We start from the raw sequence: 13,185 nt of genomic DNA, 5'->3' as shown, positions 1-13,185 counted from the left end.
GAAGAAAAAAAAAACAAACCAAAAACCTAACAAAACCAAAAAGACAGGCAAAGTAGAAGAGATTCTTCAAGTTGAAGAGATGAGATGACAGATTGTATTTATCTTTTTTCAACTATTATCTTTGCTTTAATGGAACGCACAAAACTACTTGCTTAAACCCTGATTCAGCAGTACCCTAGAACGAGTGTTTATGTGTTTATTCAGATAAGGTCTTGCCTGGCTTATGTTAACATGTAGACATCAAGAGTAATTATATATGCTCATCTTCTTTCAAAATTCAGAAGTTACTATCAGTCACCCAAATGATACTATTCCTCACAAAACAGTAAATAAAACCTAAGATAGTTCAAGTTTTCCCTAAGATTACTGAAGGAAACCTTTGTACCAGGCTGAGGAAAGGGATTTTCCATTAATACAAGGCTTCCAAATGGAGGGAGATGGTAACTAACTTTACAGCAACACGTGTTCCTTCTTTTCACCTGTACTCTATGGAGTATTTTCTGGGCAGCCCAGCACCTGTGCCACAGAAGCAGCTGCAGAGACACAGGACACACAGATGAAGAAGTGCATACACTAGGTAACGCTGCGACGAAAGCACAGTTTCTTTCTAAGAAAATTCTGAGGGCAGCTGTAACTACCACCAGACCACCGCAGTCCAGGCTTTGCTCCAAGTAACACTTTTCAGTCCTTATATAATGTCCCAGATCAGAAAACACATATACTCAATTTCTTTCAAAACCCAAACACATAAGCAAGCTGTTTCCACGCAAACACAAATGCCTGGAGAACTTTCTAACAGAAAGAGACGTCTGGCAGCATGCTTAACATTCTCCTTCACCATGCTTCCCACACCTTAATGCTTCAGCCCACTTAGTAAACTTGGGTAGCGTTCTCGAAAATATACAGAAGTCATGGGAAAATACTTCATTTTCCAGCAAACCTAAACTGTTCAACGGACATTTGTCTTATTCTGCCTGCCATCCGAGTGCCTACGCCGAATTTAAGAACGGAGTGCAGGCTCTTGAGTAGCTCAGCTCGAACGCTGACAAGAATGGTACAAGGTGCGGGCTACTGCAGCCTTCTGCTTCTGGGAATCCTGTGATGTACTTATGTGATACAGAGTCCGAGGCCTATTCAAGTAGGAGAAGACCCAGGAAAACAATGAACTAAGCAAAATGCTGTTCTCAGCCTTTTTTAAATCCAGTGACATTCACGAGCTATATGAAATTTTACAGATCTGTCCCGTTATTAAAAAGTCACGATAAATTTTGGAATCTCTGGTGGTGATTATCATCCTTATGGAATGCAAATTAGCACAAATCTAGAATGATGGCTAAACCTAAGCCTGAATGCATGGGGATCTTCTTAAAGCCTAACACTCTCAGTCTTCTGGAGAATTTAGGAACTGTACCAACTTGCAGTTTAACCTTGTCTCTGGTATCACTGCACTGGTACGTTCCCTTGTCTGTAAAGGTTTTTTAGCTCATTGTGTTCTGGGCTATAACCTGGACCCACCACCACCAACCTGTCTTGCTGCACCAAGTGAAAACATATTAAACTCTGACTTTCTTAACCTAACCAAATAAGGGTTTCGTGCTTCAGTTACCTTGTTATTCAACCTCACAAATGACAGGAAGGTACAGATGGATTTGATCAAATAGTAGCTGGCTGCAAGATGTATATAAACACAGAAATACGTGGATGCTTGTAAAGATCGCAAGAAAAATACACAGAAAGTGACAACAGATTGCTGGTTTTGTTGATGCCTTTGAAACAAATTAAAATTGCCAAAGCTAATAATCGGTACAGATGTATGGCAGCTACTTAATGATAATGTGAACATACCTGTAAATAAAACGTTCCTTTAGGTTGGGCATACAGCATTAAAAAGCTGTAATCCAAGTTCTGTTTAGTTCTCCACCTAAACATAAGCAGCGGATTCTGATAAGCTTTTCGAGGGGGTTGCAAAAGTTATTTCTAGAATAAAGGCATTTCTAATGCTCTACAGTAAAATTGTAAGGTTGAGTATTCTAACTCACTCTTAAGTGAATAAAAGTTCCTCTATAATCAGTGTAAACATTAAGTCTAAATTATTAGACTTTCCTATAAAGGTTAATATTAACTAAGGAAACAATTTTGATCTGTACCAACGCAGCCTGAAACAAAATGTCTAACAAGTATGTTCATGTCAAATGGCTTAATGATTCTACTGATTATATTATGAGCAGTAGAGAAGAACACACAATGATTATATAAAGACCTAAAATTAAGTGCTTTTACTGATGAATGTCACAAAAAACAGTTAATAAACTTAATTTTCAAGTTTAAATGTAAACACAGATTTTTTTTTAATTTTTTTTTTTTTTTTACACAGTGCAGTCTCTCATTTTACCAGAGGATGAAACTGATGTTTGATAATCAGTGCTAAAAGAGTAGAGAGTAACTTATCAGTATTTAATTAGCATAAAAGTATATCTGATTCAAATCTAATCATATCTGAAACTTAGGTAAGCATGTTTATGCCCTGCAATACATAAGGTTTATCTATAAACCCAATATACATGCATCCACACACTTGCTGATTTCCTTCGACCTAAACTCTCGGTACTGCAGCGCTCTTGCTACATTGTTGGCATAGCTTCTGATAAATTATTGTTGATCAAAAGAAAATTACTTTTCTCCAATAAACCAGTTCTGTTGGGTTATAATCTCTGTCTCAGTGAATTTGGGGCACATGAGCAAATGAAATCATGAGTTTGAATATATATAAGTAACAGTAGTTTAAAAAGCCCATGATCACCAGAAGTCAGGTCATTAATGAAACCTGCAGTAGCTGTTTCTAGTTAGCTAAGGGGCACATGGGGTTTCCTCTCTGTGTTCACAGAGCCTCTCCCTTATCTGTCACATAAAACATTTTCCTATTTTCTCCTTCATGGCCAGATCATCTAGCCTATTGCCTCTTGGCACTATCCATCTGGTTTAAAACCTGTGGGATGCCTAGAGTCGAGGCCCAAAGGAGAAGCCTTGGCTCTCACCCTGAATCTGATGTGCAGCATAGATTTTTCTCAAGATCCCCTTGTATAATAATTTCTTTAGAAAGTACACTTGAGGTCTGTTAGCTCTGAAATAAAAAAACCCTGTCAGCTCAAACAGGGCTGACATTTCCTGACAGCATTTTCCATTTAATATTCTTAGCAAAAGTTCTTAGGTTTTATACAGCTATCTTACCTTACTCTGTCCTCCGAATCCCCAAAAGTTTTCTTCAGGTTGGAAAGATCTGGATAATAAGAAGCAGGAGGAGAAATAACCTCTAAGACTCCAGACTGGATTTCTCTGGGAAAGCTGTGAAGAGAAGATTAGTGAGACCCCACTCCTCACACGACACACAGACAGCAGCTCCCCAGAGTTAGGTCTGCTCCTCCACAAGTGGAACTCACAACTCTTTTTGAGTTTTTCACTCTCAAAATGGTACTGTCCTGGAGTGGCAGTTTGGTATGGGGAGTCTAGGTCTAGTCTCTGCTCCAAGGATTAAATTTTCCATTTAAAAAGTAATTGAAAAAATGTGTAATCAACTTCGGGAACCAAACCTGGAAGTGAAATCTTCCCCTTCCTCCAGAATATGTTAAAACAACAACAAAAAAGTCTTCAGTTTTTAATAAGTCACTGAAATAAGGAGTTTTCAGAACTGAGTTCCCCAGTTCCTCTGATTAATGAAAAAATGCTAACATTAAAAATTAAGCATATCACAGTACCAGCATGCTTATGAAAGAGAATCTCAGTCTTACTGTGTAACACTGACAAAGCACCTACTCTGCAGTAGATATTTTCAAAACCCACAACAAAATCATAAGAATTATCTAAGTGCTTAAGTTGCTACATGTATTGTCCCTTGCAGTGCTCAGTGCTACTGAGGAGGACTGGCTCTTCACCTTGTCCTACCTCCAGTACTCCCAGCTGGCCTACATGCTCTGGAAGCAGGAAGCTATTGCTGTCTAGCAGGCTCAGCCTGGGGAGCCTTCTGGGGGAAACATGCACCCTAAATACAGCCTGGGAAACTCTTGAGTAGAGCAGGGCATGCAGCAAAACTTCAGAAGTGAAGGAAAAGGGCAACCTCCCTGGGCATCTTGTTCAACTTTGTTGGTTAATATTCTAAAAAATGTAGATATAAAGACTGAGAGCTCTCTTGTAGTCATTTTAAAGGAGGAGAGAGGGGAAAGGCTGTTTCACTTCAAAGACTGGCACAAGTGGGGTTCTGTCAGATAAACTGATTCATGAATGAGCTTGTGCACTGGAACAGGCTGCCCAGGGAGGTGGTGGAGTCTCCTTCTCTGGAGACTTTCAAAAGCCGCCTGGACTTGTTCCTGTGTGATCTGCTCTGGGTGACCCTGCTCTGGCAGGGGGGTTGGACTAGATGATCTCTAGAGGTCCCTTCCAACCCCTTCCACTCTGTGTGTCTGCACCAAAGAAACCAGGAACACCAGTACTGCAGCGCAATGCAGATTTCAGCTCTTGATTCTTTCAGTCAGCTGCGCTCAGCCTTACCCGTTTTGTGACTGTTAGCTATTCTGCACCCTTTCTTAGAAAGCGCCTTTTGTAAGAAAAAATACATCTACCAGTGAATGTGGGCTTTTTGCCCAAACGTTTTCATTTAGTAAGCTGCTCTGAGTTTTTTCACATGCACATGATGCCATAAATGTCCATGGGAAAGAACTGTAAGAACAAGCAAAACTGCAGTGGGATGCAAGCTTTCATTTGGTAACTCTTATGTTAATTTGGCACAGCAAAGAATAGCCATCTCATGTTACCCATAATAGTAGATATATTATAAATAGAATGAGATTGCTGTCCAAAGTACATTGCCTTCATGAAAGAGAGGCAAATGAGGAAACAAAAACACCTAGAAAACATGACAGACATCAGAATACACTGCAGGGCCGTGAAGTTTGTGGGGACCTAATATATGTAGCCTCAGGTGCTCTGAATTGCATCATTAATTTCATGGGGAAAAGACTGAGGTTCAAGTAAATATTTGTCAGAGGCTGAAGCTAAGGCCTTGCCCCATTAGTTAAAGCACATTTGTGAAATAAGAAAAGGAAAGTCTACTCATACACATCCCTCTGTGCTGAATTTCACACTGTGTCCCAATACACATAGTAAGAGTGCACCTTTATCTCTTTTCTTAGCAGTTCCATTTTGGTACGGCAGAGTTGTAATTTATTGCTGAAATGCTCAAATTCTTTCCATAAAAGCTCAAAACGCGTTTACTAGCTGTTCAGTGTCGTACGCTATGGGACTTACCTGCTTTTAACGCTTTCTGCAATACTGTTAACATATTCTGTGTTCACCTAAAGAAAGGAAGGCGGGGTTCATTTCAAGTCGCCCATTTTTGTATTAAGCAAAATTTTCTAGGGAATATTTACACGCAAACCCCCTAATTTTTATTCTTTTCTACAGCTTTCACTTATGCCAGAAAAGCACGGTCGTATAACCATCAGTAAAAAGTGCTGTTTCAGGTTAATCATCCAAAAATCAAAAAGGAGGCCTGAGGTGGTTAAGTCACTTAAGCAGAATTGTCTAAAGCTAGTGGTACTTAACATTTTTATTTAGTGTTTCTTCTTAATATAACAAACTTATGGCTCTGAGTCTGGAAATTTTGAGGACATACTAATTCATAGCTGCTGTTTCATAAAAATAACAGTTTTAGTGGGGAAAACACATCTGTTAACTATATTAAACACTTAAATTTTATGGATTGCTTTCGAAATCCAATACCTGTCTTAGCAGTTCAGGGTTGTTTTTTTTTAAAATGCACTAATAATCGTTACTAACTATATAATAAATTTATAATACGTAAAAAAGATGCAATGTGATAAGTAAAGAACTGTGATAAGAAAAAAATACCAACAACTTTGAAACTCCCTTTCAGTCAATAAGTTACTCTGGCTTAACCCATGATGTAAACATTTACCTTGATCTTCTGAAACCTTCTGGGAAAACGGTAGGTGTGGGTTCGTGATCAGTGAATACACCTGCCCCTCTCCCATAATTAAATGTTCTTATCACCTCTCATATCAGCATGATCAACCTGTCCTAGTTTACTGCATGGCTGAAAAACGGAAACTGCAAGAATGCAACTTCGGGGATGGGAGAAAGAGGAGAGACTGGTTCTTACAACAGCAGTTGAATCCTACGTTGACTGAAATGGACAATTACTGCAACCAAAGCCCCTGGCTGTTTTAAATGCCACCTCAGTTCCCCAGCAGGGAACCGTACTATTCAGAAGTTAACCCTTAAAAACACAAAGAACTCTGTGAGGCCCTGTATTAGAAGGTTTGTCTCAATGGCAGCTAGGCAAAGCTCACCATTGCCAGGGCTCTTCACTGGGAAATAGCAACTGTAAAATAAGTTCAGCTCCTGAAAATTACGCTGAAGAACAACAGCAGCCAGTAAAATTGGGCCTATCCACTTATTACTGTGACCCAAACAGAAAAATGGAAGACATGCCCTACTTAATAAAGCAAACTACGTTCCGCTTGACAGTGCTGCAGTTGCACAAGCTGCTCTAAGTGATGACTGAACTAAAAAAATCAAACTTGAACTGTTAATGAATACAGGTATGAAATCTAATGTTGTTTACGGAAGGTCAGAGAAATATGAAGAATAAATATGAAGCCTGAATAATTGAAGTCTTTCAACCTGCAAGTAACTATCACTGGCTAATTCCCTTTTGCAGCTTTTTTCCAATGTGCTAACGACATTTTGGAATAAGAAAAAATTAATTTACCCCTATTTTTTACCTTGAGCACTGTTTACTCCCCCAAACCTGGAACTGTTCAAGTCTCTGAACAGTTTTCTTTTTCACAAGAAATGCCAACAGAGAGGCAGAACGCAAGGCTCCAGCATGTCAAGGCGCTTTGCAAGATACCTGATATCAAAGCAGCATATAAATAATCTGAACTTTCGTCAGACTGAGTTCACTTTTTTCAGGTCCTACAGAGCTTTTCTGTGGAGGATTTGCTTTCATCTTGAAGTAGAATAATTTACTTTCAGAGATAACGAGTTCATATGGTTATATTTGAAAACATGACTGCAACAACTGTGCTTGTAAACGTAATTTGGCTTTTTACCCTTTGACCACCTGAGTGACAGATGGGGTATTTCCACACAGCAACACTGAAGCGCTACCTCCTCACTATCCACTCTCTCCTCTAGCACTGAAGAAGTCCCTCCCAAAGGCCTCGCAAAGAGTTTTTTGCAGGCTCTCCTACACTATTACAGTAAGACATAAATCTCCAGATTGTCTTTCTATGAGCATACTGCACCTTTCCATGAAAACTTACCTCTGCTACAAAGATGATTATTACGCAGTCGTTCTTTTGCTCTTCAGAAAGGTTGTACAGCAGGGAATGCAGGGTATTAATCAGATAATCTTGTTTTACCCTTTTCACAGTAGGCACACCCATCACCAGTGAGACTGCAAAGAAAGAAGTCCACAAGCCACATAATTTTAAGTCGGGTAAAGGGAAACTGAAATTACATTTTCATTTTGATTTGATGTGACCATGAGACTTGGTGACAGTTAATATTCCTGCAGCACTGTGACAGCATTTGCTCTACTCCTGGAAGGAGAGAGACCCCCAGCTAAGGTCTATACTGTGTAGACGGTGAACATCTGAGAACTTGGAGGTATTACCACCTCTGGCAAACACACAGGTATCTGCTGTTGAGTTCCAAAAGTGGGTATTGCAAAGTAAGTGCTAGCTCTTGGTATGGAGCTGGTCATCTGCATACGAAGAGTTAAACCAACACTTTCACTGAGCAAGTCGTCACAGGAGAAAGGCCTCAGAAAGGCATCAAAAAATCAAAACGTCAGAAATCTTTCTAAGCAGTTGAAGTGACACAAATCTGTGGCTTTGACATCATCAATAATAAGGAGAAAGGAATTTGGATGTTATTCTTCTTAAGAAGGAAGGAACTGAAATTGTCTCTGGCAAAGACTCCACTAGCAGCAACCCGTGCTATATTACATCATTAGGTTGAAAGCAGGACCTCTCTTCTATCATTGGTGAGGGCATTACTCAAGTCAGTGACCTAATACGGCTCAGTAAACCTGTAAAATTCCTAGTCCTTTAGAAGATTCCTGTTCACCAAAACCTCGTGAGGCTGGTAAGGAAGCAGCAGGTTTTGAAGGAAAGGAGTAGGTGCAGTCAGTGACTTGCTCCAGACTTCATTTGTGCCGGGATCAGCTCAAAAATGCCAAAGCTCCAACGTTCCTTCCCAGCACATAACCGGCTAAACCACTGGGGTTTTGTTTTGTTTTATGTGCTGAAGGTCAACCTGTACTTGTTAAAGTGTGGTCTTGCTATTGTGATTTTCATGTATCAATAAATGAAAACATGCAGTAAACGCAGATTTCTCTTATTACTTTTCTTTTTTTTTTTTTTTTTGGCTTGCTTGTGAATGTATCTGGTTTTCTGAGGGTTTTCTGTGACCCATTTTGCTGCCTACCTGTGGCCTTTTGCATACTCACACTGATCTATGTGTTCATAGATCTGACTCCACTAAGAACCACAGCACTGCTCCAATAGAACCACCAGCCCATACCAAGCTATTTTTTTTCAGTTAAATCAAAAGTGCTGCTAATGTTTCTTTATATAAAATCACCCCAGAGAAAAGTCAGAATTTCAACAAAATGCAGAACTCAGCAGCAAAACAGTTGACTAGTTCCTTGTTTGCTTATTCCTTTTGAATGTTCTTTTTACCTATCACACGACAATTAGAAGACGTAACAATCATTTGCATTATAGTTCACTGGACTTCATTATGCTTTCTGCAGGTGTCAGCCGATTTCTCATGGGATGAAAAAGTTACACTGAAAATTTATCAATATCCTTCAAATGACCACATCACCTTTCCATTTGCTTCTAATTTTAGCAAACTGTGTGAACTGTAAATTCTCCCTGGCTTCCTTACTAACACTAATTTTGTGGGGAAAAAAAATTATACTGATTTGGGGGGGAGGGGGGGGAATGACAGCTAATGCATCTTTGCCACGTGAATCCACGACTAAGAACAAAACATATGTTGCTTTTCAGGTATGACTATTTTTTTGTTGGGATTTGAAAAGGTTTATCACAATACTTTGAAGAAAACTTGAAATGGGGATGGGAGTGGTAACAGTGCTTTTGCCATCCCCATTAAAATTTATTGAGTTTGGCAACATTATAAAGTTAGGGAGAAAACCCCCTCTGAACTGTAAGTATGCTTCATTGCTAGAACTTAATGTAAAATATAAAATACAAACATATAGAAAATATAAGCTAAGCTTTATTTCCTACCTCCAGTTCTCTGTTGCCCAAAAATAACGTTTGGGAAAATGGCATCTTCATATTCTCGAAGGTGAGGTAGATAGTAGTACATGTTTGTAAGATGCACAGGGAGTTTTCTGGTGAGGTTTAACACTTTCCACTTCATATCATCTTAAAGAAAGAACAAACCCACATATACACATAGAAGAAAAAGCCAGCAGTGAAGCCTATTATTTCAACTGTTTTCCTCAATTGAATACTAGCAGATCACCACACACAAGGTTGTTCAATCAGAATTATTCCTCAGAAGTGATTGTATGTCATATAGACGACCCCCCTGTGGTAATAAACTGAGAAATCGCCCAGTGCAGACCCTCCTTGCCAGACAGTGGTGCAGACCTCCAAGCCTGAACATCCTGGGAACTCCACCTGCATTTCCCTGTACCTAAACAGTTGCAGGATTGAGCCATCTTAAAGCACAACAAGCAGTTCTTTTAAAAACAGCAGGGGAAAAAGTGATTTGGTTTTTTGCACAGCTGGCAAGCTACTGTTGAGATGGAAAGAAACACAGATTCTGATTAATAACTTTCTTAATTACTTAACAAACATAAACGCTTTCCCCAAAATGTAACACATGGTGGTTTTCAGGGCTCAAACAGAAGTTCCCAGGTTATAAAAAGTCCCATGGCAACAAGGACAACCAGATCCAGGCCTTCAAAAACAACTGGACTGACATAAGACTGTAGTAGTTAAGAGAAAAGTCAGGAGTATTTATTTTTTCGTTACTCGTTTAAAATAATGATGAAAATAATTAGAATATTTATTCATGTTGAAATAAATTATAAAAGAATCCTATTTTTTGGAAATCAGACATATAAAAACCAGATACCATTAATTCAATAATTTTTGTTCCTTGATACAAACATTCTTGAATGTTCCAGTGGTGGTAAAAAAATCTTTAAATTAAATTCAATAAAAACTTGAACAACTTAATTCTTAAAATAATTATAAAATCCATTATAAGATTGAAAATAAAATGCTTAATGTAAGATACTTTTGAGGGCATAGATGATATACACCATGCAATTAAAAAAAAAAAAAGTATTTGAATGGATTAAAATGAAGACTATATTTAGAAAGAATAGCAAGCGGGCTTTTGAATATTTAAGAAAACTGCTTAGAAACATCCTTCCAAGCTGCAGAAAACTTGAACATTCATAGTTTCATATTCAGCAGGTTTACTGACTTACATGAAATGTTATTTTTTCCTAAGAAGTACATCTAAGCTAAGTCCCCAAATTTACCACCTTTCAAAGTGACTTAAAACAAGTCTTACAAATTACCATCATCCGCTTTATTCCCTCATCTTAGATCAACGAAGACAGAGGCTTATTGGAAGGACAGTTTTGTCTGAAGTCTTTCAACTTCCAACAGATACTCCCACTGAAAACTAGGACCCGACAGAGATCCTCTACTCTGCAGAAAACAGTTTGGTTTTTTTTTTTTAAAAAACCTAACCAAACATGTGTGTATATATATCCAGACATCTGAGTATGAAAGAGAGACCCACAACTCCTCCCACTCTGCTTTGCCATTAAATAAACTGGAATTTTGCTGCATGGAAACATTTTTTTAACCACCTTCTTTACTTTTCAAGGACTTTCCATTTTTATTTGTAAATAGCACCTATCAAGGGTCAGGCAAGGGACTTTAATTTTATTGTGTGTGATATACATTTCATTATTGTTGTACAATAAAACTTGGCTGGAATGGGAAGCAAAAAAGTAAAATTAAAACTATGCAGTGATTTTACAAAAGTTCTGCCTTGAATCCTGTGGGGCTATGGGTAGCTGACAACATGGTCTCTATTCTAAAGCCTGTAGGGCCACAACCCTGCACCACGAAGCATTTGTTTATATGCATCCCAACAGTCCCACTGAATTAATATTCAATAAACAGACAGAGGCAGGGAAGAACAGGACAAGAAACGAAGCTGACTGCACAAAGCAGGAACGCACCTTGTTCCTTCTTCCCTCTAACAGTCCTGGTTAATTCCCTATTTTAATCTCATACCAGCCCACTCTACTGAATGCAAATAAGTTCTTTTTAAGAAGTATTTTTCAGCAGCATCCAGACTCTTTTTGAAGTTGGGGTGTGCTGTGGAATGCCTCCAGCAGAGAGATGCCCCTTCTACTGTAGGCAGCTACAGTGAGCAGATAGATGGGTAGGTACAGCAGTCTGTAAGGCAAGGATCCAATACATTTTTAAATAAGTAAGTTTAACTAAACTATGGGAAGATGCCAGATCACTAGAGTAAACTTATTTGCATGTTGGTCTCCCCTTAAAAAAAAAAAAAAAAGCAGCAGATAAACCTCAAAGGTTTTCTTTTGACTGGCATAACTTATAAGCATTCACATGTCCTTCCAATTATTACCAAACTACTTGCAAGATAAAAATAAATCCTAGAGGGAACATTCTCAGGCTGTATCTAGCCAGCAAGACCTCACGGGTCTTCTCAGCTCCTGGGTTCAAGCAAGCACCCGCTGGGATGAGACTGCACACAGCGGTGCCTGAGGTCTGCTGGCAGGATGGCAGAGTGCTCACGGCCAAGAAGTGTCCCCCCCAGATTCATTTCACCTGTATAGGAGGGGGACCAGGACCATCTGAGGTGGCATACATACCTGCCTTCCAGGGTAGACACAGCCCTAGTATTGATCAGGGTGTAGTGGCATAGTAAAAGCTGGTAAAAATAGCTTATTCACTGCTCTGTAGTTGGCACCAAGAGGGATGAGCACTGTACGAAACTCGATGAGCAATCTGTACAGCTTTGCCTCTCTGACACCACTGCAGTCTGCTGTGTCCCCTTTTTTTCTCTCCTGGTTTAGTTACTAACTGATCTTATTTAAAGAGGGGCTATAGATTACCTCCCACCCTTTTTTTAAAGGAGAAACTTTTACCTAATGCTAATATAATGAAATCACTGATTTTTCTCCCCACACCAGCGATAAAGAAACATGAGCACACAAAACTGCAAACCATTAACATAGTACACTTTTTATACATACAGACCTGTATGATTTGTTGTCAAGTTCATTCTTTTTGCAACTACACGTTTGATTTCCTCTAGGGCATTGCTCAGTTCGTGTGATCTTCTTTTATTTTCCTTTTCAGCATACAGTAGTCTTTGCCGAAGCTCCAGAAACTGGCTTTGGTACACGTCTAAGTCATTTCCTGCAATGAGAATGTCTTCTCATCCAGGTGAATTACATAATGGAATAAAAAGAAAGGTTAAGAACAGGAGACACTCCAGTGGAAGATATGACCAGAGGTGTACAAACAATAATAGAAGTTTATTCATGGAATGAAGAAGTCTGGAATGGTATTAAGAAGTAGAGTTTAGGGAGCAGAGCTGGGTAAAGGCTTGCAATTGAAGGCAAGAACAAGAGTACGACATTCATAATAAGGAAAAAGTCAGTGAAAGGCTGTGAGTTCTGGGGAATGTGCTAGCCGGTAAAGCCAACAACATTTTTCACTCGGTGACAAACAATGACCCTTGACGCACTGAAGAGTGTAGTTATGTAATGGCTTGTCTTTTGTACAAAACACTATTAGCACTAAATTGCAGATGTTAAGGTATTCAGCCTTCATCTATGAGTTAAAAAGTGCTTGAAGTATATTAAAAGTTGAAGTATATTAGTAAAGATGTCTATGGTTTATTCATGCCACATGAACAAAGGTTGTTAGACTTACTAAAATTAATATACGACAACACTTCAATAATGTCATTCATTCTGGATAAACAGGTTTTTTATTTGCAGTAAACACAAGTCCTTAATTTAATCAATGGATGTACGATTGGAAGACCCTGAAGTTTAAA

The 13,185-nt window shown here is 38.9% G+C and overlaps 1 protein-coding gene across 1 annotated transcript; it reads right to left on the bottom strand.

The window, feature by feature from the left end:
- Positions 1 to 989: 989 nt before the first annotated feature.
- On the bottom strand, positions 990 to 12,539 carry LOC104509967 (alpha-1,3-mannosyl-glycoprotein 4-beta-N-acetylglucosaminyltransferase A-like; the record flags this gene model as incomplete). Its single annotated transcript, XM_010152079.1, has 7 exons — positions 990 to 1,130; positions 1,846 to 1,921; positions 3,229 to 3,342; positions 5,299 to 5,345; positions 7,341 to 7,474; positions 9,339 to 9,479; positions 12,378 to 12,539. Coding segments are annotated over 7 exons (815 nt in total), but the record flags the coding sequence as incomplete, so codon positions are not given.
- Positions 12,540 to 13,185: the final 646 nt, after the last annotated feature.

Source organism: Eurypyga helias, unplaced genomic scaffold (genome assembly GCF_000690775.1).
Source record: "Eurypyga helias isolate BGI_N326 unplaced genomic scaffold, ASM69077v1 scaffold45715, whole genome shotgun sequence".
In the NCBI taxonomy this organism is placed as follows: Eukaryota; Metazoa; Chordata; class Aves; order Eurypygiformes; family Eurypygidae; genus Eurypyga; species Eurypyga helias.
Note: the sequence above shows the minus strand (reverse complement) of the source record. Positions and strands in the feature narration are given on the sequence as shown.